The 24,417-nt window shown below is 41.8% G+C and overlaps 1 protein-coding gene across 12 annotated transcripts in view; it reads left to right on the top strand.

Annotated features, from left to right (window-relative positions):
* The window catches only part of dysf (dysferlin, limb girdle muscular dystrophy 2B (autosomal recessive)), a 71,498-nt gene that overhangs the window by 14,603 nt on the left and 32,478 nt on the right, over positions 1-24,417 (top strand). For 4 of the 12 annotated variants that reach the window (XM_051075434.1, XM_051075432.1, XM_051075433.1 and 1 more), the window contains exons 13-39: positions 51-154; positions 241-309; positions 404-447; positions 749-831; positions 2,123-2,238; positions 2,705-2,818; positions 2,911-3,088; positions 3,324-3,448; positions 3,530-3,636; positions 4,010-4,205; positions 4,292-4,438; positions 4,551-4,682; positions 4,837-5,003; positions 5,595-5,709; positions 5,786-5,891; positions 5,975-6,117; positions 6,863-7,036; positions 7,154-7,238; positions 7,325-7,402; positions 11,506-11,687; positions 11,776-11,916; positions 12,368-12,397; positions 12,490-12,525; positions 13,623-13,724; positions 13,868-14,029; positions 18,886-19,060; positions 19,148-19,221. In XM_051075434.1, the coding sequence (XP_050931391.1) occupies positions 51-154; positions 241-309; positions 404-447; positions 749-831; positions 2,123-2,238; positions 2,705-2,818; positions 2,911-3,088; positions 3,324-3,448; positions 3,530-3,636; positions 4,010-4,205; positions 4,292-4,438; positions 4,551-4,682; positions 4,837-5,003; positions 5,595-5,709; positions 5,786-5,891; positions 5,975-6,117; positions 6,863-7,036; positions 7,154-7,238; positions 7,325-7,402; positions 11,506-11,687; positions 11,776-11,916; positions 12,368-12,397; positions 12,490-12,525; positions 13,623-13,724; positions 13,868-14,029; positions 18,886-19,060; positions 19,148-19,221 (3,185 nt within the window). Of the gene's footprint in view, positions 1-50; positions 155-240; positions 310-403; positions 448-748; positions 832-1,829; positions 1,863-2,122; positions 2,239-2,704; positions 2,819-2,910; positions 3,089-3,323; positions 3,449-3,529; positions 3,637-4,009; positions 4,206-4,291; positions 4,439-4,550; positions 4,683-4,836; positions 5,004-5,594; positions 5,710-5,785; positions 5,892-5,974; positions 6,118-6,862; positions 7,037-7,153; positions 7,239-7,324; positions 7,403-11,505; positions 11,688-11,775; positions 11,917-12,367; positions 12,398-12,489; positions 12,526-12,869; positions 12,912-13,622; positions 13,725-13,867; positions 14,030-18,885; positions 19,061-19,147; positions 19,222-24,417 lie in introns of all 12 variants that reach the window. The other 8 variants (XM_018704783.2, XM_018704782.2, XM_051075428.1 and 5 more) reach the window with 4 other exon arrangements.

Below are 24,417 nucleotides of genomic sequence, written 5' to 3'. Positions count from 1 at the left end.
ATGCTTCTGCTTTAAAAGTAGAGATTTCTAATTTCTTCTCTGTTTTGTAGTGGACGATGCCTTCATAGATGGGATGAGGCAGATTCTTGGGTTTGATAGCAACAGGAAGAACTTGGTGGATCCTCTGGTGGAGATCCACTTTGCTGGCAAAACAGTGCGTCACATTATTTTACGCCGAATGTAACATGAAATACAGAAACCAGCCATATTAATGTGGATTTCATTTTCTCTCATCTTCAGGTCTGCACTAAGACTCTGGAGAAGAACGCCAATCCACAGTGGAACCAGAGTCTGGCCATGCCCATTAGAGTGAGACACACAACCAAACAACGCAAACACACACTATTATTTAACTGCGATAACGTAATTTTTATATTTATATGTTTTCTTTTTTCTTTTCCAGTTTCCCTCCATGTGTGAGAAGATGAGGATCAGAATTCTGGACTGGTATCTGGAATCCTGTCTGATACATTTACATTTTTTTTACATTTTGTTTCATAAGACTCATCAGAATATGAAGAATTTTTAGTTTTATGTTTCGAGTAGAGGTTTTAAAAGTCTGACACAGTTTTGACATAAAGGTTTTAAATGATTTAATTGCCTTTCACCTGAAGAGTATCATCTTTGCCCCACATCCCTCCCTTCATACTTGCCCTTCAACTCTGAAAACCTCTGCTTTACAGTATTATATCTACAGTAATTTAAGTCACATTCGGCTTTAAAAACTGTCTGATTTTTCCCATTCCAGGGACAGAGCCAGTCACAACGATGTCATTGGCACCACCCACCTCTGTATGTCCAAGGTCTCTGCCCCTGGAGGAGAGATAGACGGTGAGTTACAAGCTGAAACTGGTCTGAACTGGACTGGACCCAAACAGTACAGTTTGGACTAGAATTGACTGGTTGCACCTGGTTTGGTTTGGAGTGAGTCTTTTTAGGTTGTAATCACACCTATTACTGCATTTCTCACTGCCTTATTTGAAAGGGTTGTTGACGAAACAATCCCTAATCAAGTTCCACTTTATTGCTTGTTGTCTTCATCAGCCGAAGAAGTCTGCACACTTGTTGTGAATCTGTAGATTATCTAAGCCCAGTCCAGAGTTTTCAAATGGACTGAACCCAACTCAACAAACTGGAGACTTTGTTTGGATCTGTTGGGTACAGGTTGGGTCTCATTAATTGGAACATTTGGTGACCTTGTGTACTTCAGCATGATCATACAGTACAGCATACATCACCATATCACTTGTGTGTATCATCAGCATAAGACTTAGAAAGAATAAGAGTGTCCTTTAGCACAGTGATCAACCTTTATGTTGTTTAATCGATCGCAAAGAGAAGGAAACTCCACGAACTGAACCAAGGTTCTGATCAATCAAGGCAATCAGAGTAGGTGTGATTGTGTCTCTAGACTGGATGGGGAGGAATGTATTGGAGGTAACTGGTTTAATCCGGAGCACAGAAGGCTAATCTTGACTGATTCATTACCTGCATCAGATTACTTTGTATGTGAACATGTGTTGCACTGCCTGTATCTGGATTAAAAAGACCACAGACCTTGTGGTTTGAGATTTTTAGCTTGGTCTTGGTTTTTATTGACGTTTTAGAGTCACTGAGATCTGATTCCTGACATCTCACGACCACCAGATGGATCTGTGTTTTCTGAATGTTACAGAGCATGTCGGTTTTTTCAGAGACATGCATGAAGACTAACCTGGTCTGTAGATTTGTGTGCTGAACACTGGCATTGCTTGAGTTTGTGTGGCGTTCAAAGACATCTGTTTCTTTTCTGTCTGACTTTGAACCATCCTTCCTCTCTACGCATTCAGATGACTTGACTCCACGGACCGTCCACCCTGGCAGTACGTCCTCCATCCTCTCTACACCTCTTTTTACTTTGTGTGAAACAGTTCATCTTGCCAATTCAGCTGTTTCAACTTCATTTTTCCTCCTTTCAACTCATATCTGTTTCAATCATGGCAAAATTCTGCTGAAATTTAGACTCTGTATCTGATTCTATTGAATCATTTCATCCTATTTAATCAAGCTTTTCTTCAATTTAATAGTTCCACATTCTGCCGTGTTAATAATAGAACTCACTCTCCACTTTGTGTCCTTGCAGTTGATGACAGTCTTGGTTTCCTGCCGACATTCGGACCGTGTTTCGTCAACCTTTACGGCAGCCCCAGAGAGTTCACCGCCTTCACGGACCCCCACGAGTCTCTAAACCTTGGAAAAGTAACTTCACCTTTGTTTTTCTTTTTTATGTACAATTAATCATCATTTTATTTTTTAGGTAGGACATTATTCAGAAGTAATAAAACCATACCACCTCTATAAAGAACAGGGCATGTTGAGCTAACAGATTATAGCCGACTATAGCTTCGTAAAACTCACAGGTAAATGCAAATGGCAATGGCCACCGCTGAGGAAAATATTATGCAGTCGGTGCTGAAGTGACCTGAACAGGTGGTCAAATTCAAACTAAAACACTTTAGGTTCTGGTCTCTAATATTGATTTCCGATCTGTGGCCTTCATTTATCTACTTGCCTGAAACACTCTGATCTGTTGCTTCATTTCCCCTGTAAATAGCAGCGCCCTTTTCTTGTTTTGTGCTGTAAAGTGATCCAGATTTCCATCCAGATTTTACCTGGTAATGACACACCTGTAAACAAGGTCTTCCTTTCCTCTCCCGACTCTCAGGGAGAGGGTGTAGCATACCGAGGTCGAGTTTTACTGGAGCTAACCACAAAGCTGGTGGACAAGCCGGAGCAGAGGACTGAAGACATCCCATCGGATGACCTGCTGGTGGTGGAGGTGAGAGGGAAGGGAGGATATCAAACATGTAGATGTAGAAATATACATATCCATCCATCCATCTCTCTCTCTTACTCTTTTCCTTCTTACAGAAATTTCTCAGAAAGAGGAAGTTCTCGCTCTTCGTGGCGTTCTACTCAGCCACGCTCCTCCAGGACGTTGACGACGCCGTGCAGTTCGAGGTCAGCATCGGCAACTACGGCAACAAGTTCGACTACACCTGCCTCCCTCTGGCCTCCACCACCCAGTTCAGCAGGGCAGTGTTTGACGGTATGTGAGGGGGTTCATGTCAGAGGTGAACCGCTGACATGTGCGGAAACAAACATAGAGGTCTTGTTTATTGTTTCTAAAAGGGAAGATAAAAGTTCGGGAGCCATTGGTTTGGAGGGTCGTTCTCTAAAAAGAGCTTTGGTTGGATGGTGCTGTTGATTGATTTGCTTTTAAAAACAATGAAATCATAATAATGAAGGTATTGTTGCCATCTTGTACCATCTGTTTGTTCCAGGTTGCCACTACTACTACCTGCCGTGGGGAAATGTGAAGCCGGTGGTGGTTCTGTCTTCAGAGTGGGAGGATATCAAACCGAGGATCGAGGCTCTCAACATGCTTCTGGCCATCATAGACAGACTGGTGAGTATGTTGTAAGTGTGGATCTGTGAGTTGAAGACCTTGAAATCATGCATTAACCGTCATGAACATGTTTGTGTTCAGGAGGCGAACCTGCAGCGGGTGCAGCTGGAGGTGAAGGCAGGCAGTGAGCTGGAGGAGGTGGAGCTCCGAGTGGTCGAGCTGTTGGATCAGGTCATCACAGACTGCCGGTAAACACTGTGTAAAGTCACTGTTTAAAGTGTTTTTATCCAGCGATGTAAAGTAACTAAGTACATTTACTGAACTGCTCTACTTAGGTACACTTCTGAGGTTCTTGCACTTTTTACTTTTTCTTTGTAGGTGAAGATTTTCCTTTAAGAAAACATAGTCAGTTTAAAGATATACCACATTGCTACAGAGTAAAGTACCGAACAGTAAAATGCTACTTTCATAAACAATAGTACGATTTACAACAATATAACAATCACAGTCATACATTTTAACTATGTTTATCTGATTTTCTAGTGTTAAATTTCAAATGTTAATGTACTACAATACAAGAAGTAGCTCTTTGTAGTCACACGTCTTTCTCTCTCTCTCCAGTGAGGAGCTGCCGTCTCTTGCCCAGTGGCAGTGTGCGACGCCTCTGGACCGCTCGCTGAGGCACATCCGCACTCTGCACCTGCAGCAGATCGTCGCGGCGGCCCTCGCTCTCAAACACGGTCCGGCCACCGAGCTGTCCACGGTGCTGGAGCAGGCGGAGGACTGGGCCAACAGGCTGAGGACGATGGCTGAGGAGGTGAGTGTCACTGTGTTCCCCTAAATGACTATTAAACAAATGCTACGTTTCTCACTCTCTCTTTTCTCTGTTTGTCTCTCACCCAGCCTCAGAACAGTCTTCCAGACATCGTGATATGGATGCTGCAGGGCGACCGTCGGGTGGCCTACCACCGCATCCCCGCACACACTGTGATCTTCTCCCAGGAGCATTGTGGGAAACACTGTGGGCAGCTGCAGACCGTCTTCCTCAAGGTACGCACACATATTAAGTCTATTATCTATAGTATAATAATCTATCCATCTCAAATAAACTTTTAACACCTTTAAACGTCTCTGGTTTCACTGATTTGCGTCTGTTGTACAGTACCCACAAGGCACTGGTGGAGAAGCCAAACTTCCCGGTCAGCTGAGGGTCAAAGTCTGGTTCGGATTGGCGGCAGACGTCAAACACTTTAACCAATTCGCTGAAGGGAAACTGTCGGTCTTTGCTGAAACGGTGAGAAAAACTTGATGTTAATGGGCTAAAATCAAAATATAGTCTGTACCAGTTTAACCGAGGTTGTTTCAGAATGATTCAAAAGATGCTTTACGCACAAAAAATGGGAAAAAAGTGTCATATCCACCCTCTCTCTCTCTCTTTATTTTTATAGTATGAGAACCAGACGCGGCTCGCCCTGGTGGGCAGCTGGGGAACTACAGGTCTGACTTACCCCAAGTTCAGTGATGTTACCGGAAGAGTTAAACTGCCTAAAGAGAGTTTCAAACCCTCGCCTGGATGGAGCTGGGCTGGAGACTGGTACATCAGCCCCGAGAAGACGTGAGTGCATTTACTCAAGTACAATTTTCCGGTATTTTACTTCAGGTATTTCCATTTTAAGCTACTTTATACCTCCACTTCGCCACCTTTCAGAGGGAAATGTTCCTTGTTACTCCACAACATTTATTTGACAGCTTTAGTCACTAGTTCTACAATATAAATTTTACACAGTTGATGACATAACAAACTTTTAAAATACGACACATTTTAAAGATTAAACCAGTGGTTTCCAACCTTTTTGGCTTCTGACGTCTTACAGAAAACAGAGTGTAGGTGGAGTCACATGTCCGGGATTTCTATCTTTAAACCTTTAACATGGTTTCATTTTAATAATAATATTACTTTGTAATCTTCAAGCTGCACAATTAGCTGTTTTCTGATGATTTTATTTTCTTAAATCTCACCCAAAATGCTCAAGGAAAACCAAACAGTGAGAATTTACATTCATTTCTTTGTCCGTCATAAAATACAAGGAAGAAAATTTTTATTAAAGGTCATTTTTTATTCTCTTTTTTTCCATATAAGCTGTTATGAGTGTGCAGTTGTATGTTGTATGTTAACAGTTGTCTGTGTACGTTGACAAACCCTCAGACTGCTGTTTGATGTGGACGCCGGTCACATGACCTTCACAGAGGAAGTGTTTGAAAACCAGATGAGGTTACCGGGCGGACAGTGGATCGGCATGCCGGAGGGATACACTGATGTGGTACGTGTGTGTGTGTTTCTGTGCTCTTAATACCTTCACTCATCCCTGTGGGTTTAAAACCTGTTGTTTCCGTCAGAACGGGGAGAAAGCGGTGCCGAAGGACGAGGTGGAGTGTCCTCCGGGCTGGGTGTGGGAGGAGGTGGAGTGGAGCGAAGATCTCAACAGGGCCGTGGACGATCAAGGTGCTCAGAGAAACCGCACGAGGAAATACAACTGTTCAACAACAAGAGCTGAAATAAAAACTCGTTGTGTGTGTTGTGTGCAGGCTGGGAGTACGGCATCACCATCCCTCCAGACCGCCGGCCCAAGTCCTGGGTGCCAGCGGAGAAGATGTACCACACCAACCGACGGAGGAGGTGGATACGGATGAGACGGAGAGACCAGCAGAAGATCGACGCTCTCAGGAAGGTAAACAGAGACAGAGAGAGTGGATTTTTAGATCATTTCTTGGGGGATTTAGAGACAGGAAATGCTGGAAAAAATAGAGAGAAACTCTCAAGTTTTGAGTGTTTGAATGTCCAGAATAAGGTTTGCATGGTTTCATGTTGTTTTTATCAATAAATCAACCACCAATAATGATAATAAACCAACAACATTTGTTTATCTCTAGAGCCTTGTCTTTGACACTCAGCCGGTTCTTGCTGAAGACTTAAGTCGACATAAAAACAGCTCTCAGATACATCATTTAATTTTTAGAAAAGGGCTCAGTAATTTCCCAGAACAGCTGGTCACTGTAGTTTTTCAAAACAGCATAAAAAGTGCATCTGTCAGGGACTATTTTCAGAAGTGGATTAATACACAGTATTTACAGTGGAAAGATGGTGATTAAAAATCAACAAAGTGAAATAACTTCCCTGATTTTCCCTTTTATTTATTTATTATTGCCTCAAAAACACAAACATACCGCAAAAACATACTCGTCCTGAACCAGTTATCCTCCACCATGTCACCCTCTAACGTGAGCAGGTGCAGTTTCCTTCTTTTACCACTAGATGGAGCTCTAGTTGTGCAAATGAGCAAGAGAATCTCACCTTTTTCCTTCACACATGTCCATTTAAACTTGATTATATTCCAGTGTCTGACATTCTATCAGTTGTTTACAATGATATATCATGGTGCAGAAGCAGAAATGTGTGTGTTTGTGTTTTCACAGCAGCGTCCGGATGAGGTGGAGAGGGAAGGCTGGGAGTACGCCTCGCTGTTCGGCTGGAAGTTCCACCTGAAGCCGAGGAAGACGGACAGCTTCAGGAGGCGCAGGTGGAGGTGCCGCATGGAGCCGCTGGAGAAGACCGGGCCGGCCGCCATCTTTGCCCTGGAGTGTTCTCTGGTGAGGAGGGGTTGAAGGAAATGAAATGAAATGAGAACAGTCTTTTATTTTGAAGGCCTGTGCAAAGGGTCCCTGTTCTCTTTCTGTCTGAATGTGACCTTCATCTTCCTCCCACAGAGCAGCATCGAGGACAAAAGCGACGACAAGTCGGTGACAACCACGTTTGGAGTCAACAGACCGACCATTTCCTGTTTCTTTGACCGTAAGACACCTCCTCCCTCACCCCTCAACTTTTTCCCTCTACACCTTTTACATCAATATAATGATGATGATGATGTGTGTGTGTAGGTGGCACCCGCTATCACCTGCGCTGCTACCTGTACCAAGCCAGAGACCTGCTGGCCATGGACAAAGACAGCTTCTCAGGTAAGGCCGTCCGTTATCAGCACTGATGCTGATGAATTGCGCCATCTGGTGGCTGGAACGTTGTATTGTAGAAATTAAACTCGCACCTCATCCACACTTGATTAAAAGGAAACAGGGACATTGTTTGGTCGCACAGAACATCCTGTTTTCTGATCAGGATTTTGCTTCAGGTTTCATTGTAGATGTTGAGGTGTTTCTTTAACAGGGAACATGATTTGTTCTTGTTAAATTTCACTTCCTGTGTTGATTTGATAAGTTTTCTCATGCGTTCTGTGCAGTCTGATCTGTTTTAGCAATGTACATGTTGATGTTTTCAGAGGAAAAAACCCTCGATGATGGAAATCAGACCAAAATATCTCCTGATGGGATGTGATGATTATCAAGAGCTCTCAGGTGTTTACACGTTGGTGGTCAGATCAGCATGTTAACTTAAACACATGAAGCTTTGAGAAAGTGTTACATTAATTAAGAGTGTAAGGAGTAAAAACATGACACAAGGTGAGAACTAAGTATGAAAAATGTATATTTAAAGGTGCTTAATGGAAGAATTTAAAGCAATTTACATGTAATAGCTGCTTTTTTATTGCCACTGTGTTACCTCTAACACCCTGTAGACTGATTTCTATGTGAAAAACTCAAGTTGCCTTCCCACAGTAAAAGTCTCTCTCTGTTTTCCTCTGGTCGTTTTGTAGCAGCAGTAACAATTATAACAACTGTGCTTTTATTGTGGCGAGGCAAAGCAATTATTCCATGTAAATAGCTTCATATTCTTCCATTCAGTAACTTTAAAGCTCCCACACTCATTACTTTATATGAATAATTTTGCTTTTATGCTTTAAGACACTTGTACCAAACTTCACAGATGGAGAACAGTGTCTTTAAACACAGAGAGGAAACAAAAGAAAGCATTGAGTTTTAATATGAAGCACGTTAAATGTTTCAAAATAAGAGCTGTGTTTTTATGAAGCCACAGACAGAGAGAGAGATTTAACTGTAAAACAGCTCAGAGTATAACCAGAGTTTGATGTTGAGGGAAGCAGAACGAAAAGACAGAGCGAGAGAAAAAATAGAAGTGAAGCTATAGAAACAGAAAGAGAGAGAGAAAAAAGAGAAGAGAGAAAATGTTTTTCTTTTATTTGAAGAGGTCATGGAAACTACAGCTACTGTGTGTGTGTGTGTGTGTGTGTGTGTGTGTGTGTTAATCAGAAATCCACCGCAGACTCAGATGTAAAAACAGAGACGAGGATTTAAAATAACAGAGGGATGAATAGACAGAGGAGGAGAGAGGTGATAGATGGTGGAGAGAGAGAGAGAGAGAGAGAGAGAGAGAGAGCATCCTGGCCACAGACTGAAATGATAAATCACTATCACTTTCCCCGACTCGCCCTCGTTAGACACACACACACACACACACACACACACACACACACACAGTGTAATGGCTGGGTAGAGTTGATGGATGAGCTTCAGTTGTGTGTTAATCTGCTGTTACATGATTAAAGAGTCGACCATCACACACAGAGGTCTGAGATCTGTTTCTCTTTGTCTTTCTTTTCTCAGTCTATCTGTCCATCCTTTCTTTCTCTCTTTCTACCTGTCTAAAGCTAGAGACATCCGCTCATATCTGTCTTTCTTTCTGTCCATCAGTCCATCTTTGTTTATTTGTTTCTGTTTAAAACTGCCTTTCACATCACAGAGTGACATCATGTTTTTCTTTCTGTCCATCCATCCATCCATCTTTCTTTCTCTCTGTTCACACCTCCAAGTAACTTTCAACTCAAGCTTCTTGTCTTGTCTTGTCTTCCATCCTTTCTTTCTGTCTGTCTTTCTTTCTTTCAGCCTCTGTGTGTTTTTGTAATATTTATTTTAGGTGATGATCTAAATTCCCATATTTAGAGATCCCTCTCTCTCTCCCGTCCCTCCATCTTTCCTCTCCGTCTCTCTCCCTCTTCAGACCCTTAACTGTGTTTATGTACCTCTGTGGGTCCCACCAGGGTCACGACTACTGCCCCCCCCCCCCACACACACACACACACACACACACACCACCCATACTGACCCATTCAATTATATTCATTCCCAACAGCCCATTAGCTCATATAAACAGCAATACAAACAGCCCAGGGGGGTTATGTAAGTTTGTGTGTGTGTGTGTGTGTATGTGTGTGTGTGTATGTGTGTGTGTATGTGTGTGTGTGTGTGTGTGTGTGTGTGTGTGTGTGTGTGGGGTTAATTGAGGGCTGGTGGGAAAATGCAACTTAGCTTCTGTTTACTCTGATGCTAACGGCTCCATAGAGACTCTTCTCTCGGCCTGGAATAACAAACTACTCAGTGTGTGTGTGTGTGTGTGTGTGTGTGTGTGTGTGTGTATGTGTGTGTATGTAACTAACTGTACATACATGTGATGTGTGTATCTGTGTGTGTGTGTGTGTATGTACATTAACATGGAGGAGAGTGGCTGTGACCTGGAATAACAAACCTCCTCTGAGTGGCGTTCCCAGCCCTCCGTCTCGAGCTCGGCATTCCCGAGCTGCTGATGTCATTGTGTGGGACGCCAAACACATACATGAGTTTGTCCTGCTATACTTACAAGGACGCTCATTACGGACACACTCCAACGATAACCTCATCCTTTAGTGTGCAGCTCAGTAAAGTATTAGTGTTAGTTTTAACAATTAAAAACTAAATTTCCTTTTCTTTTCTTCTTTATTTCTCTTTTGCAACCAGTCGTTTAACTGTTAAACAGTTACCTGCAGTTGTTTTCAGTTGTTTTCTAAGCAAATTTGTTCTCATCACACATTAAATGTGTTGAGTATTTTGGGTTTTCCAGTATGAAGAGCTGCAGGAATGAACCTGGAAGTTAGCATCACCCTGGTTCCCTGCACAAAAAGCCAATGAGATTTTTTCATTCATTTTTGGATTATTGCAGAAAATGATAAAGAAAAGTTTATGATGTTAAAGCAAGATAATCTTCACAGATGAACACCACTGTTCTGATGTTTGAAGCCTAAATCCAATCTCCAGAAGTAAGAAGCTAATGTTAGGCTATAAACCAACTACACCACGGTCACATGACGTCAACGTCTCCACCACTAAGCTTCCAACTGGTCATTTCATTTAGCTCTGAGCTCTTCTACAAAAGCCTTTCTTCTTAGAAAGTTAGTGAGAGTTTGAAAGAGCGTGAGTAGAAACACAACGAGGCTGTAAAGGTGGACTGGTGAGTAGATGGGTTTTCATGTTAACGTCCCCGACAACCTCTGTAGTCTCATTTAGACACTCATTAGCAACCGCCTTTTTTAAGACACGTAAAAGCTTCAAACATCAGGAGTGGGGGATTTACTGACCCGATTTTATGTCGGAGAATAAAACCTGAAAATGTCTTGAGCTTGTTATAAAACCACAGACCTTATTTCAGACATTTAACCAAAAACACATTGACTTAGAGACGAGGGAACAGGAAGTGCTAACATGCTAACATGCTAACTGACTTCCTGGTTTTAGGACTCATTCCTGCTCCACTCTTGGGTAAAAATAAATAACCTGGAGATGATAGAAATGTCTCCACCGTCCACAGGCAGCAGAAAACCAAGTCCAAACCCTCAAGACTCGCTCTCAGAGTCTAACAAACCTCAAACTGGTCCCCACAGAGACAGGAGTACAAGATTACAAACACACACACTGGGCAGACGTTGAGTTTGTGTTGCCCATTACATTTGGCACCTCTGCTCTCAGTCAGCGTGGTGACTGCTGTACGAGGACGGGGGCAACACAAAGTCTCACAGTTCATATCTGTTCTCTGAAACGTCTCCAGGACTTATTACGCTGCGGGGACGAAGAAAACTGACCGCAAACATTAGAAAAGGTCAAACTTAAGCGGTCGCACAGTTTCACAACAAATACAGCCTAATGAGATTTGGAAATTGAACTTAAAATAAGTGGATTAAATCAATCTAAATTGAATTTGTTGCCCTACTTACTAATAATTTCTAGGAAAACAAACCAGAAAATAAAAACTTTCTCTGATCTACCAGACATCAAGTGTTTGGATCAGCGAATGGAAACCACTCATGAATGAATGTCCTCCCTCTCTCTCTTTCCTCCAGACCCGTACGCCATCGTGTCGTTCCTCCATCAGTCCCAGAGGACGGTGACGGTGCGCAACACCCTGAATCCCACCTGGGACCAGACGCTCATCTTCTATGAGCTGGAGATTTTTGGCGACCCTGACGCCACGGTGGCGAATCCCCCCAACATCGTCGTGGAGTTTTACGACCAGGATACATACGTGAGTGTTTGAAGTCCATGAAAATTCACTTTTGTTGATCAAATTTAGAAATATAAACTGATGTTTTTCTGTGTTTTTAAATGAGCAGGGTGCAGATGAATTCATGGGTCGCTGTGTGTGCCAGCCCACCGTGACTCCCTCCCCCCGCCTGGCCTGGTTCCCGATTCGCCGAGGGGAGAAAAACGCCGGCGAGCTGCTGGCTGCCTTCGAGCTCATACGCAGGGAAAAGGTCAGAGGTCGACCGTAGCATCTTCGCCTCCGTTATGCCTCTGTAGCAACCTACAGCCATGACTGGTGGCATTATGTTTTCCATTTGTCTGTCCGTCCATCTGTCCATTGGTGGTTAAAGTTCAAAGGCCAAAGGTCAAGGTCACTGTGACCTCAAAAAACACATTTTTGGCCGTGTGAATGCGATATCTCAGTAACGCCTCGAGGGAAGTTCTTCAAATTTGGCACAAACGTTCACTTGGACTCAAGGATGAACTGATTAGATTTAAATTTGGTGGTCAAAGGTCAAGATCACTGTGACCACACAAATAATGTTTTTGGCCCAGTAATAAATTTGGCTTTAATAGAAGATGTTTGGCCTGTAACCTCAATTCTGTAACTGAAAACATGATTATTTTATACTGATTTATGATTTTATAACAATAATTGATCTCTCCATTTTGTGTCTACAGCCAGCGATTCACCATATTCCAGGTCAAGAGGTAAGTTTGTCTTTTTCCACTTTTTCTCTCTGCACCTTTTTTTTCTTAATTTCCTTCTTTGCTGTTTATTTTTATACATTTCTCGCCCACAGGGAGACATCGTGGCCACCACCCACGTTCTAGACGAGGTAAAAACCACATCGACCACGAGTCACAACATTTATGCTGCTGCTGCTGTCGTCAGCTGAAAATCACACATCTACACATGTTAATCTGATAACTACAGTTAGGGTAAAAGGTTTTGACTTTGATTTTATCCAGCAGAAGCAACATGTGACAACTGGAGCTCGTCTGGATGCTATTTTACTGATTTTGCATCCATTAAATAAGAAAGTTTGATATGATCATTAAAAATCTAAATGCTGTCTCGTTAAAAACAAATTACTTGTTGCAAATTTGTGCTGAGATTTCTCCAAATATTTTGCTGATCTTTCTCTTTTTCATATCTTTTTCTTCGTCGTTGCTTCCTCAGTTGTTGCTTTCAGGATTCCTCTCTGAAAACCTGCAGCAATGGGTACAACGTAGCACACATACACACAAAGAAAAACCCACCATCCATCATCCTGTTTCACTCCTGTGTGTCCATTTAAAACTGATAGCTTCATACGTGCATGTTGGAGACCATCGTTTATACAAGATTCCTTTTCTAGAACTATTCATGTGGTTATGTTCTTTACTTGCCTGGTTTCTGTATTTTCATAATCCAACTAACAACATTTTGTTCTGTTACATGTTTTGTTGATGTGTATGGAAGCCTAGAGATGACAAATGTAGAAATTATTTTTTAAAATCCATTACACACCCCTGACTAAACAGACTTTTATTTTTCAAGATCACAGAATATATTTTGTGGTAATGTTTTTTTTTGCTATTAGTGATCTCAACAAACAATAACAGTTATTTAAGGATTTATTTTTTAATTTTGGCTGTAAATTGATAAAACATGCCAATAATTACAGACTCGTCCTCTCTAGCCTTCTGTAGATTTTATACTTGTGGCTGCCGTGAAGAACTTTTCAATGGAAACTCCATTTGTCTTGACTTAAAACTAAAACTCATTTGACATGTTCATACTAAACATTTACTAACTGAACATTTATTTATGGTCTTTAAAAAAAGACCAATTTGCCTGGCAGTGCATGTCCTGTCATGTTTTCTTTCTTCTTGAGTCTATTCTTTGATGACCTATTGCTGACTCATCATTGTCCTGTATTCCTATTGGCAGCCGGACGAGTCGGACCTTCCGTATCCGCCTCCTCAGAGAGAGCCAAACGTCTTCATGATTCCTCAGGGAATCAAACCTGTTCTGCAGAGAACCGCCATTGAGGTATCTCTAAGCTCTGTTATAACTACCACGTTCTGTAATTTTTCTGCTGTATCCTCTTCAGAAGAACCACTTTTGGACAAAAAATTTAAAGACATCACCTTGGACGTTATGACATTATATACCTTATCTTCCTATTACATCAGATCTTGGCGTGGGGTGTTCGTAACCTCAAGAGTTTCCAGCTGGCCAGCGTTACCTCCCCGAGCCTGCAGGTGGAGTGTGGAGGCACCATGATCCAGAGCTGCGTCATCCGCAGCATGAAGAAGAAGCCCAACTTTGACGTCAATATGCTCATCCTTGATGTGGTGAGGGCACGGAGACACACTGCACTGTACACATATACACATTAAGCAGATGTAATCAGTGCGGAGGCCCACTGCTTTAATGGCTAATGAGTGTTCTGCTGTGATGTGGTTTACATCAGTCATTCATCTTCATCAGGGGAAGCCACAATAATGGCGGTGGAGAAAATCTGCTGGACTCTACTGTTCCTTTTCTTCTTCTGGAAAAAAAAAGTAGAAGTTATTTTTCCAGTAAAAAGACAAAGTTTGTGCAGTTGTAAAGATGCAGGGTGGAGGGACTTCTCCCATGGCTACCAGTGTATACATTACTAATGCACTATAAATGCAGGGTGGAGATCTTTGTCATGGACATGGCTGTTTTACAAATGCTGACTAGATGCTTTTAAACTGGTTGTCATAAATTTCCCTCAATGTCATGCCTCATAAACCAGACGCTATGCATATGGAACATACCACTGACCCAGAAATGGCTGTGATATTTGGTATAACAAGTAGAGTTGGGACAAAGAGCCTCAACAAAAATAATTTTCTATTAGATACAATACAAAAAGGTTATCACGGGCAACGTTTACAATGGTCGTTATTTTTTACTTTAACTTCTCCTGCTCTGTCCATGTTTACCTTTATGTTTACCAACGCAGCTCAGTTAGCTCTGTTAAATTTTAATTGCACCTCATGCTGGTATTAGTGAAAATCATTACATTGCCTCAAGACATACTACAAAACCTTGCTGATACAAATGTGATAGATAGGCTGAGTGATCAGCAATCGATCATCAATTAATTATACCCAATCCTAGTTCGTACATTGCACAACTGGAAAAATAAACGGCATTGTCGCACGATATTTACCATCCTCTTGTAAAAAAAACAAAAACAAATTAAACTTAACCACGTCTTTATTAGCGTTACTAGGCGACAAAGGTCTGCCACTGGTTTACTCCTTACCTTTATTTAAAGTGGCAGTTGTTATAATGTGGTTGAGTTCCTTTATTCAGGAATAAGCACCACATAAGGACAGGCCCAAATAAAAAAGCTACTAATGCAGCGCTCAGTTGATATTGTACTGTAGTGGGGCCCTTAATATGGGGTGGGCAAGGGTGTCCTCTATTTGAGATGGCATCCAGTTATCAGCAGCAATAAAAATGGCTTGAAACCTTAAATTATAATCATCTTTTTGCCTCTGTAAATTCAGTTCAGTATCACTAAGACGAATCTTTAGGGGGGTTGATGAGGTTGAAATGGCAAGCATATTGGTGATAATTTGCTAGTGTTGTTGTTTCTGCCTCTAAGTGGCAAAAATCAGTTAATGCATGATTAATGCTGTCAATTTCACATGAAACATAAAGTCAGTCCAGAAATGTATCCATGCTAGTTACAGGAAAAATAAAACTGCTTTGCCAGGGATTTTTTAAATTTAACAAGGGGGGATTTTAGCATCCAGAGCTGACACGTCTTATGAGGCCGTTGGCTCACCCACAGGGAGCTGGGTGAAGTTGGGGGGTGTAGTTTTATAGCCTTGAAATTCCAACTTCAGGAAGCTGATACGAGCCACTTTCTGTCCCCACTTTGACCGCAGTAGTGATGCTCTCTCGTGCTGTTTCCAGTTCTTTTTACTGTACTTGTGTGACTCACAACAATTGGCTTCTTACTTCCACTACAGATTACAGTAAACCGCAGGAAGCTGCAATTAAGTATGCTGTTTATGTGGCACCCAAAAAGGCTCAAGCTGTGGTAACTGTTTCAAGAAGAGAATAGATCAAAGCTTACTCTTGCAAACTAAGAACTCTGCACGTTACCGCAAGAACAGCTGCTTTCTTCTGTCGCCTTCATGCAGCTGGAAATGGGATTATTTGCTTTATTGTTGCAGCAAATAAACAACTGGACATTTGGTTTTCCTCTTAATTAGTTATTTTGTGGTCAGAGACATAGTTGGTCAACAACCATTGGTCATTAGTTTAGTTGACTGTTGGAGCCGTGGGGATCAAATCTTCAGTCAGCACTTAGCCACAAGTCTTTGCTTGGTAAAGTAAGAATTCTACAGAGGTCAGCAGAACATTTGGTTCACTTCATACCTTGATGTGTTTTGTTTTGTTGACCGGAATGTGCCCAGGGAGTCTGCAATCTCAGGATTATAGGGCTATTCAGAAGGCGTATTATATCCTGTTGTATTGTAAACGCAACAATGGCTGAAGCTCTTGGCAAGTGACCACCACAACCACCTGCTACTGGCAAGAAACATACAAATAGCCCCTTTAAAACCTGCAGCTTTTTTGTCCACTTGGGGGCAGTGGAGATAAGTTTCATACATTAGCATATCATCAGCATATAAGTTAATACGTCAAAGTTGTTAGCAGACATTTGTTTAAATATCCAGCAGTAGCAACATTGATATTTATTTGATGCTGCTGTCTAATCTCAAGTCTCCTGAAAACATGTCTGCCTCTTTAGCTACAAAATGCCACCAGCTAGTTGCTAACTTTGCCCCAAAACCAACACTCTCTCAAGCTGAAGGGAACTTTAGCGTCAATACTTCTCTGTGAGTTCATCACTACCAACGTCGCCTTTCACATACAAATATTCAAATGCTCCATTGCTAAAACAAAAATATTGATTGTAGCAGCTTTAATGAGGGTTTTTATGGTCATAAAAAAGACTTTACTGTAGCCAAACAACATGAACGTCTACAGCTAACCTCAACTTCACTGTCATCCTTTAGAAAGTCACTTTGATTGAGCCATTTATTTTAATCAAGCAAACCACAATATTGAGATCAAAACAGTCATTATTTATCCTAGAAATGTAAAACTGTCTGTGAGAATATATTTCCACTGAGTTTACATTGGTGCCATTACATTCCACCTAAGTGTTTTCTTATGAAAACCTAACTGAAATATGGAAATATCATGCCCTTTTTTCCTAACACCGGCTCCAAAACGGGCTCAGAGAGGTCGATGTTAACAATATTAAGGTCTGAAGTTGATCACCTCAGTGTTTTATTATGACAGCTTTAACTGGAGTATGGAAATATTCACATATTTTTCCCTTAAATACAGATCCTTGCTTTGGCTCCGGTACTTTAATGTTAACAGGATTAAAGTCCTGTGTTGACCACCGCAAGGGTACGACAGCCTCAACCGGACTGTGGAAATATGTACATATTTTTCCCTTAAATTCAGCCCCTGAACCGAGTCCAGGCATTTAATGTTAACAATATTAAGGTCTTAAGTTGACTGCGTAAGTGTTTTCGTATGCCACAGGGGCACAAGAAAATGTCATGTGCATAGTTTCCTTAAATATAACCCTTTGAAGGGTCTAACCACCTAATGTTAGCTCTCTTAGTTTATTGTGTGAGTTTAGCATAACCAGCCCCACTTAAGCTCTTTTTAAAGCCAGAGAGGTCAAATGGATTACAGTTACCAAATCTTTTTTTTTCCCCCTTTGAGCCAGTCTGGCTAAGTAAGGGTATTGTTGGGATGTTGTCTTTAAATGCAGCTGCTGTAAAGTCTTGAATTTTAATATTTAGCAGTTTGGAAATTCGTCCCCTTTGCTTGTCATTCATCAGCCACACCTCAACTCTCTACAAAAGCCACAGAGGGTCGAGTGAAGTCAACCTGATCACATTAGTGTTTTGTTATGACAGTGCCGAGAGGTTCTTGAAAACATGAAGCAAATGCAGATGCTGCATGAGCTCTGCCAGCTTCACATTTGTCAGCTGACACTTAGGAGTGTTATCAGCACTAAATGAGAGACTCTCAACAAGACCGGCAGGTCAAGTGATGGTCTGTTTGTTTTCTGGAGATTTTTTCCTTCTGTTTTTACTGAACCAGTGACTGAGGCGTATGAAATATAAGATGCATAACTACAGTACACAACTACTGCTCAGGACACTAAAGACATACTGACTCAGAAGGGTTTAGCAGGGAAGAGATAAATATCACCTCCACCAAGGAGGTTATGTTTATGTTCATGTTTGTTTCATCAGTTTCTAAGAATATCCTTTTTCCTTTTATTTTCCTGTTAGAACTTCTATACAGAAATGTGTAGGATTGTTCAGCCTTGATGGAGGTATGTGCTTTACTGAGTGTCTTCTTGAAAGAATAAAAGAATAGTTTGGAGTTAGATGGGAAGATATACCACTCTCTTATCTGGGCACAAAATACAAAACTAGGGCTTAACTTAGCATAAAGACAGGAACCAAGTAAAACTAGACAACCTTTTGCTAATTAGCACAAATTATCTTGTTTGTTTAATCTGTACAGAGACATAGTGACTTCCTGGCCAAGAAGCTGTTAACACGTAAAACCAACCAACTGTTAAACCAACCAAAGACGCTGTGTGCAGAGTTACCAAAAGCGATATAACATGTTAATTAGGAAAATTTAAAGCTGCAGCTTGCCAGATATCTTTGATCTTGACCTTTTCAGCACGTCTGCACGCGGAACAATAATTCAAATTGTCAAGTGCAGCACAAGTTGTGTTGACGTTTGATGACAGTCAGTGGTTTCACAGTGTCTTCTTGCTAAAAGGTGGCACAGGATGGAAAATAACATTCAAAGTAAATGGTGTCACTTTACATGTACACATTTAATTTAAATCTAAATCCAAGATCTTAAGTCAAAGGATGTTTGTGCCCTGATCAAATCTCCACCTCAGTCATTTCTTCCTTTGCGTGGGAGATCAGCGAAGGTGTAATGATGCCCTGATTGGACGGTCACCAAGGCATGACCAATCAACTTCAGACAGTCAGCAGCCATAGCCAATCAACATCAGGCAGGCAGGTGGCATAACCAATTAGAGTGAGGTGCAGTTGCTTTTCTCCTTTTTAATCTCTTTTTCATTCTTTCCGTCTCTCCACAGAGACTTCCCTGTGAGGAGCTGTACATGCCGCCAATCGTCGTCAAAGTCATCGACAACCGTCAGTTCGGGAGGAAGCCGGTGGTCGGTCAGTGCACCATCCGGTCTCTGGAGGAATACCGGTGCAGCCCGGAGGAGGAACGAGTGGCGGTGGAGGAGGAGGAGGACGGTTGGAGACGTAAGACGACGTGAACATGTGCAGCAAAGAGATAACAGATTATTAATGTCTTATTAGAGTCTTTCTGATATGTGTTTGTGTTTGTAGGTGAGACTCCCCACTTAATTTCTGGAGAGGTTTTCATTGACATCGATGACGAGGAGCCGCTGGTACCTGACCAGGTAAAACCATCTTGTCAGTAAGTGAAATCACCCGAAACGAAAGATCGTCACTGACTTGAATCCCACTTGTGAAAATGGTTGAAAATGGTTTTCTGTAAGCTCCAGTTTGCTGGACATTAAAACATTTTCAGCCGACTACTTTCTTACAGTTTCAAGTAAGAGAGAAGAGAGAAGAGAAACAACCTTTGTCCAAACAATAAAAAAAAACCTGTGAAAGACAGCAAACAATTCAACTTAATGGAGGAATCACTAAAATCACCACATATAGGCCTCTGTAGTTGTCCACACTGACCTTGAGTCAGCTGTTAACAGTACCTGAACCAATGTATAACCAATACTTATTAATAATCAATAGAAGCAGCTGCAGAAATCACAGAGAGATGCCGCAGCACGCGTCGGTTTCGTTGCAGAAATGTTTAAACTTCAGCTGAACTTTTCTTCTCCAGTTGCTCCTAATTACAGCTGAAACTACTGAAAGCAGCTTAATAACCAGTGATCCAGTGATTTTCCTAATGCATGTGTGAGGAATGTGTGTGTGTGTGTGTGTGTGTCATGACATTTTTGTTAATGTGTTTATCTGGGTACGTGTGTGAATGTGAGGTTTTTCGGGCGTGTAAAGGGCAAGCATGAAACACTCATCTTTCCACAGGGAACATCTGTATGTGTATGTGTGTGTTATGGCATTTATACAGTTATGGGGACTGATTAAAAGGGGAGTCTTAATGTGTGTGTGTGTGTGTGTGTGTTTTCAGTGGTACAGCAGCATAAATAAACATGTTCTGACATGATGACATGGCAACCGTCTCTGTGGTCGGTGGCTGCCGCGGCGACCACGAGACTCGCGCTCGTCACCAATCATTAACATTTTCTTTCTGTCTCTTTTCTCCGAGTTTAAAAACTTTGTGTTCTCTTCTCCTCTCTCCAGTTTCTCTCTTTCTTTCTCTGGTAAAGTAGCAACATGGAAACTATTTTAAAATCAACCCTAATCCCCCGCTGAAATTTCTCTGGTTTCACTCACACAACTTGCATTTTATCATGAACACACACATTAAAATGCAGGCATACAAGAAGTATTAGACTCTGTTTGAGAGTGCTGCAGGAATGAGTCCTAAAACCAGGAAGTTAGCATGTTAGCATGTTAGCACTTCCTGTTTCCTTGTCACAAAGTCAATGGTGTTTTCATTTAAATGTAATAATGAAATAAGGTCTGTGGTTTTAACACAAACTCAAGACATTTTCAGGTTTTATTCTCCGACATAAAATGGGTCAGTAAATCCCCCACTCCTGATGTTTGAAGCTTTTACCGTGTCTTAAAAAAGGCGGTTGCTAACGAGTGTCTAAATGAGACTACAGAGGTTGTCGGGGACGTTAACATGAAAACCCATCTACTCACCAGTCCACCTTTACAGCCTCGTTGTGTTTCTACTCACGCTCTTTCAAACTCTCACTAACTTTCTAAGAAGAAAGGCTTTTGTAGAAGAGCTCAGAGCTAAATGAAATGACCAGTTGGAAGCTTAGTGGTGGAGACGTTGACGTCATGTGACCGTGGTGTAGTTGGTTTATAGCCTAACATTAGCTTCTTACTTCTGGAGATTGGATTTAGGCTTCAAACATCAGAACAGTGGTGTTCATCTGTGAAGATTATCTTGCTTTAACATCATAAACTTTTCTTTATCACAGTTTATTTTCTGGAATAATCCAAAACCCAACTTCAGGGTTAGCTGAAGCTAAACTCTGCAGACGCCACAACAACATGGCTGCTTGCAAGATGTACTACACTTAGAAGGATAATCTCATCAAGCTGGTAGAGTATTTTATTCCTTTAGATTTAAATCTGGTCCTCGGTCTGATTATTAAACCTGTTTTGCGAACACGTCAACCAAAGATTTCTGCCGTCTGACCTCGAAGAGCATTACGTTAAAATGGTCGACCAAGAAAATGCAGTCTGTAAACCTCTCATCCTCTGAGACACAGACACACAGTGCTGTGGTTTATTAAATGGTTTCTTTGTGTATATTAGCAAATAGAGGACTGTATAAAATCAGGAGACAACATAATTTGCTCTCATTGGTTTGGCAGACACGAGGTTTTCTTATAAATACTCACACACAGACCACAGCTGTTAAGTAATCACGTTTGCACCAAAGACAACTGAAAGGATCTGGAGAGGCCGAGGAATGCTCTGTCATCAAACTGTGGCTCTGAAGTCCATTAAAAAATAACAAAAAAACAACAACTTATTATTGTGCTTTTAGTGTCTGTGCAGTGCTGCCACTGTAACACACACCAAACTCCATTCAGAATTCTTCATATTTTAAAGAATTATAAAGTTTCCTGGCTGGATATCAGAGATGAACACTGGGTTTTAACTGCTCTACAGTTCGGCTTTACTTTGTCAGTTTAACTCACTGACTGTCACTCAGTTAGAGGGAGATCGTACCTGCTCGCCAAAGGTGTTGAACAGAGGCTCCATTCTCCCTGTTAGAACAGTTTCAGTCTTTATGCTAAGCTACGTTAGCAGCATCTTCATATTCACATGAGTGTAGTATCAGTTCCTAAAATACTGAGCTGCTTCTTTAACACAAATGAAGGCAAAATAAATAAATAAATAAAAAACGTCTCTCCTAGTCGATATTTATTCTGAGCTGTAATTATGTAAAACCGACGGCTGCCTGGTCAGAAATCAGTAAAGACAGCGTGGCATGCGTTGGAAAATGTTCTGCAGTAACGTTTAAGTGTCCGGGATTTGAAGTTAATGAGCTACAACGTGGAAAACCACTGGATTGGCCCCTTTAAGATCATTGAAGTAACGTTCAAAGACAGTGGATCTGTGGAGGACTTCTGATTTCTCAGGAAAGAATTCCAAACTCGTGATTCCTGTCGACCTCCTCTGTGTGAGGGGAATGATTCAGGGCTCCTGCTCTGGATTCCTGCAGCTTCTCCTCCTCATCCTCCACTCCTTCTTTTCTTCTCCTCACTTCCTCCTCTACTCTCCTCAGTTGTCTCCTCACCTCTCCTCTCCTTGTCTCTCTGTTCACCTCTCTGTCCTTTTTTTCCTCCTCTTCTGCCTCATCCCCCTCTCCATCTCCTCTTCCTTGTCTCCTCTCCTTGCCCTTTCCTCTTCCCTCTCTCAACTCCTCTCCTCCCTTCTCTCCTTCTCTCTTCCTCTCCTCCTCGTCCCCTCATCTCCTTTTCTCCTCTTCATCTCCCCTTGCCTCTCTCTCCATTCTTCTCCTCTCCTCTCTCCCTCTTTTCTCCTCTTGTTTTTCCTCTTCTTTCTTCTTCTCCTGTCTTTTTGTCTCCTCACCTTCCCTCCCTCACCTGTCTCCTTTTCTTTCTTCTCTCCTTGTCCTTGCTTCTTGCATCCTCACCTCCTCCTGCTCCTCCTCTCACCCTTCCTCCCTCTGTCCTCCTCTCTTCTACTCTTTCCCCTTCCTCCTCTTTTACCTCTTCTTCTCTTCCACCTTTTGTCTCATCTCTTTATCGTCCTCCTCCTCTCCTTCTTTGTCTCACTGAAGTCTTCCTCCTGGTCACTGAAGGGGAAAATCTGACCCCATCTCTCAGCCACTGTCGATGATATACAAGGCAGACCCTGTGGTTTGTGTGTGTGTGTGTTACAGTGTGTGTGTGTGTGTGTGTGTGTTAGTGTGTATAAACAAACACACACAGAGTCTGTTCCCTGTTAGTCGTCCTCTCTCTCATTATTCCCACAGGATCGCTCTGGGACTCTTCCTCCATCTTTGTTCATCCACCCCTCCTTCCTTGTCTCCTCTTTTCCTTTCCTTCTCTTGCTGCCTTTTCTCCTTCCACCGTCCCTCTCTCTTTCACTCCTTCCTTCTTCTCCTCTTTCCACTCTTTCATTTAGTTTATTCCTCCCCTTCTTCCCTTCCTTTCTCACTTTTTCTTTTCATCCTTCTCTCCCAGCACAACACATCCTCATCCCTCTTTCACTCCTTCCTTTACTCACACACTCCCCTTTCACTCCTTTCTTTGTTCCTTCTTTCCACCCTTTCACACCTTTACTTCTTCCTGTCTTATTTACATCCTCCATACCTCTCTCCCTCTCTCTTTCACGTTCCTTTGTTCTACTGATTTGCTTCCTTGTTCCTCCACTTCTTCCTTTGCTTCCTCTCGTTTCTTTTCATCCCCCCTTCCTTTTATCTGTCCTCTCGTTCCTTCTCTTGCACAACTTTGCATTCCTCTTTCACTCCTTCTTCCTGTCTTCTTAACATCCTTTCTTCATACCTCTCCCCCTCTCTTTTTCACTTCTTCCTTCCTCCTCTTTTCCCTCCTTCACTCCTCCTTCCTTTCTGTCTTACTTCCTTCCTGTCATCTCTCTTTCTATCCTTCCATCCTTCCCTCTCTCCTCTCCATTCGTCCTTACATCTCTTCTTCCTTTCTCACTGTGTTCATCCCTCTTTTCCTATTATTCCCAAATCTGTTTCAGTTTTTCTCCACCATTTATCTTCAGTTTCTCCCCCTACCTCTTTCTCCTCATTCCCCACCTCCATCATCAATTTTCTCTCTTCTTACGTTCCCTCTCTCTGTTCCCTTCTCTAATTCCCTTTTACCAACCCAGTTCATTTTCTCATTCCTCCTCTCCTCCTCTGTGCATCAAGCTGACAGTTGTTTTAATGTGGTGGCTCGTTAAAGTCCATCCTCGTGTTATCCTCCCCTCTGTTTCTTTCCTTGTTGTGGTTCATCTGCCACTCATCCCCTCTGTGATCCCTCCATCAACTTTAAATCCTCTCTGGTCTTTTTTTTTTCTTTTTGTTTTAATTTCTTTATGCCTCCCCCCTTTTTTTTGTTATCCCGTAAACCCACAGGCGCCACAACAGCCTGTTCACATAAATATCACTGGTGTGCGTTAATGAAGTTGTACTGCAGCGTTTTAAACCAAAAACACTGATTTAAGTGAAGAAGTTAAAAGGTCAAACTCTTTCTCTTTATCTTTAGATGTCACGTTCACACACATATATCCGTCACATAAAGACATAAGTGGGAAACTTTCCATGGGAATTAATGGGAATATATGGACATTTACGGGAATTAAGTGGAAATTTTGGGGTAATTTATACAAACTGTATCATTTACAAACATAAAATAAACATTTTGTCATAAGCAGACATGTAGAAAGTTTTTTTTAAATTACATTTACATTACACACAAGATGTTCTTTTTCCCCAACCATTAAGA

The sequence above is a fragment of the Lates calcarifer genome, linkage group LG14 (genome assembly GCF_001640805.2).
Source record: "Lates calcarifer isolate ASB-BC8 linkage group LG14, TLL_Latcal_v3, whole genome shotgun sequence".
NCBI classification, from domain to species: domain Eukaryota; kingdom Metazoa; phylum Chordata; class Actinopteri; family Centropomidae; genus Lates; species Lates calcarifer.
Note: the sequence above shows the minus strand (reverse complement) of the source record. Positions and strands in the feature narration are given on the sequence as shown.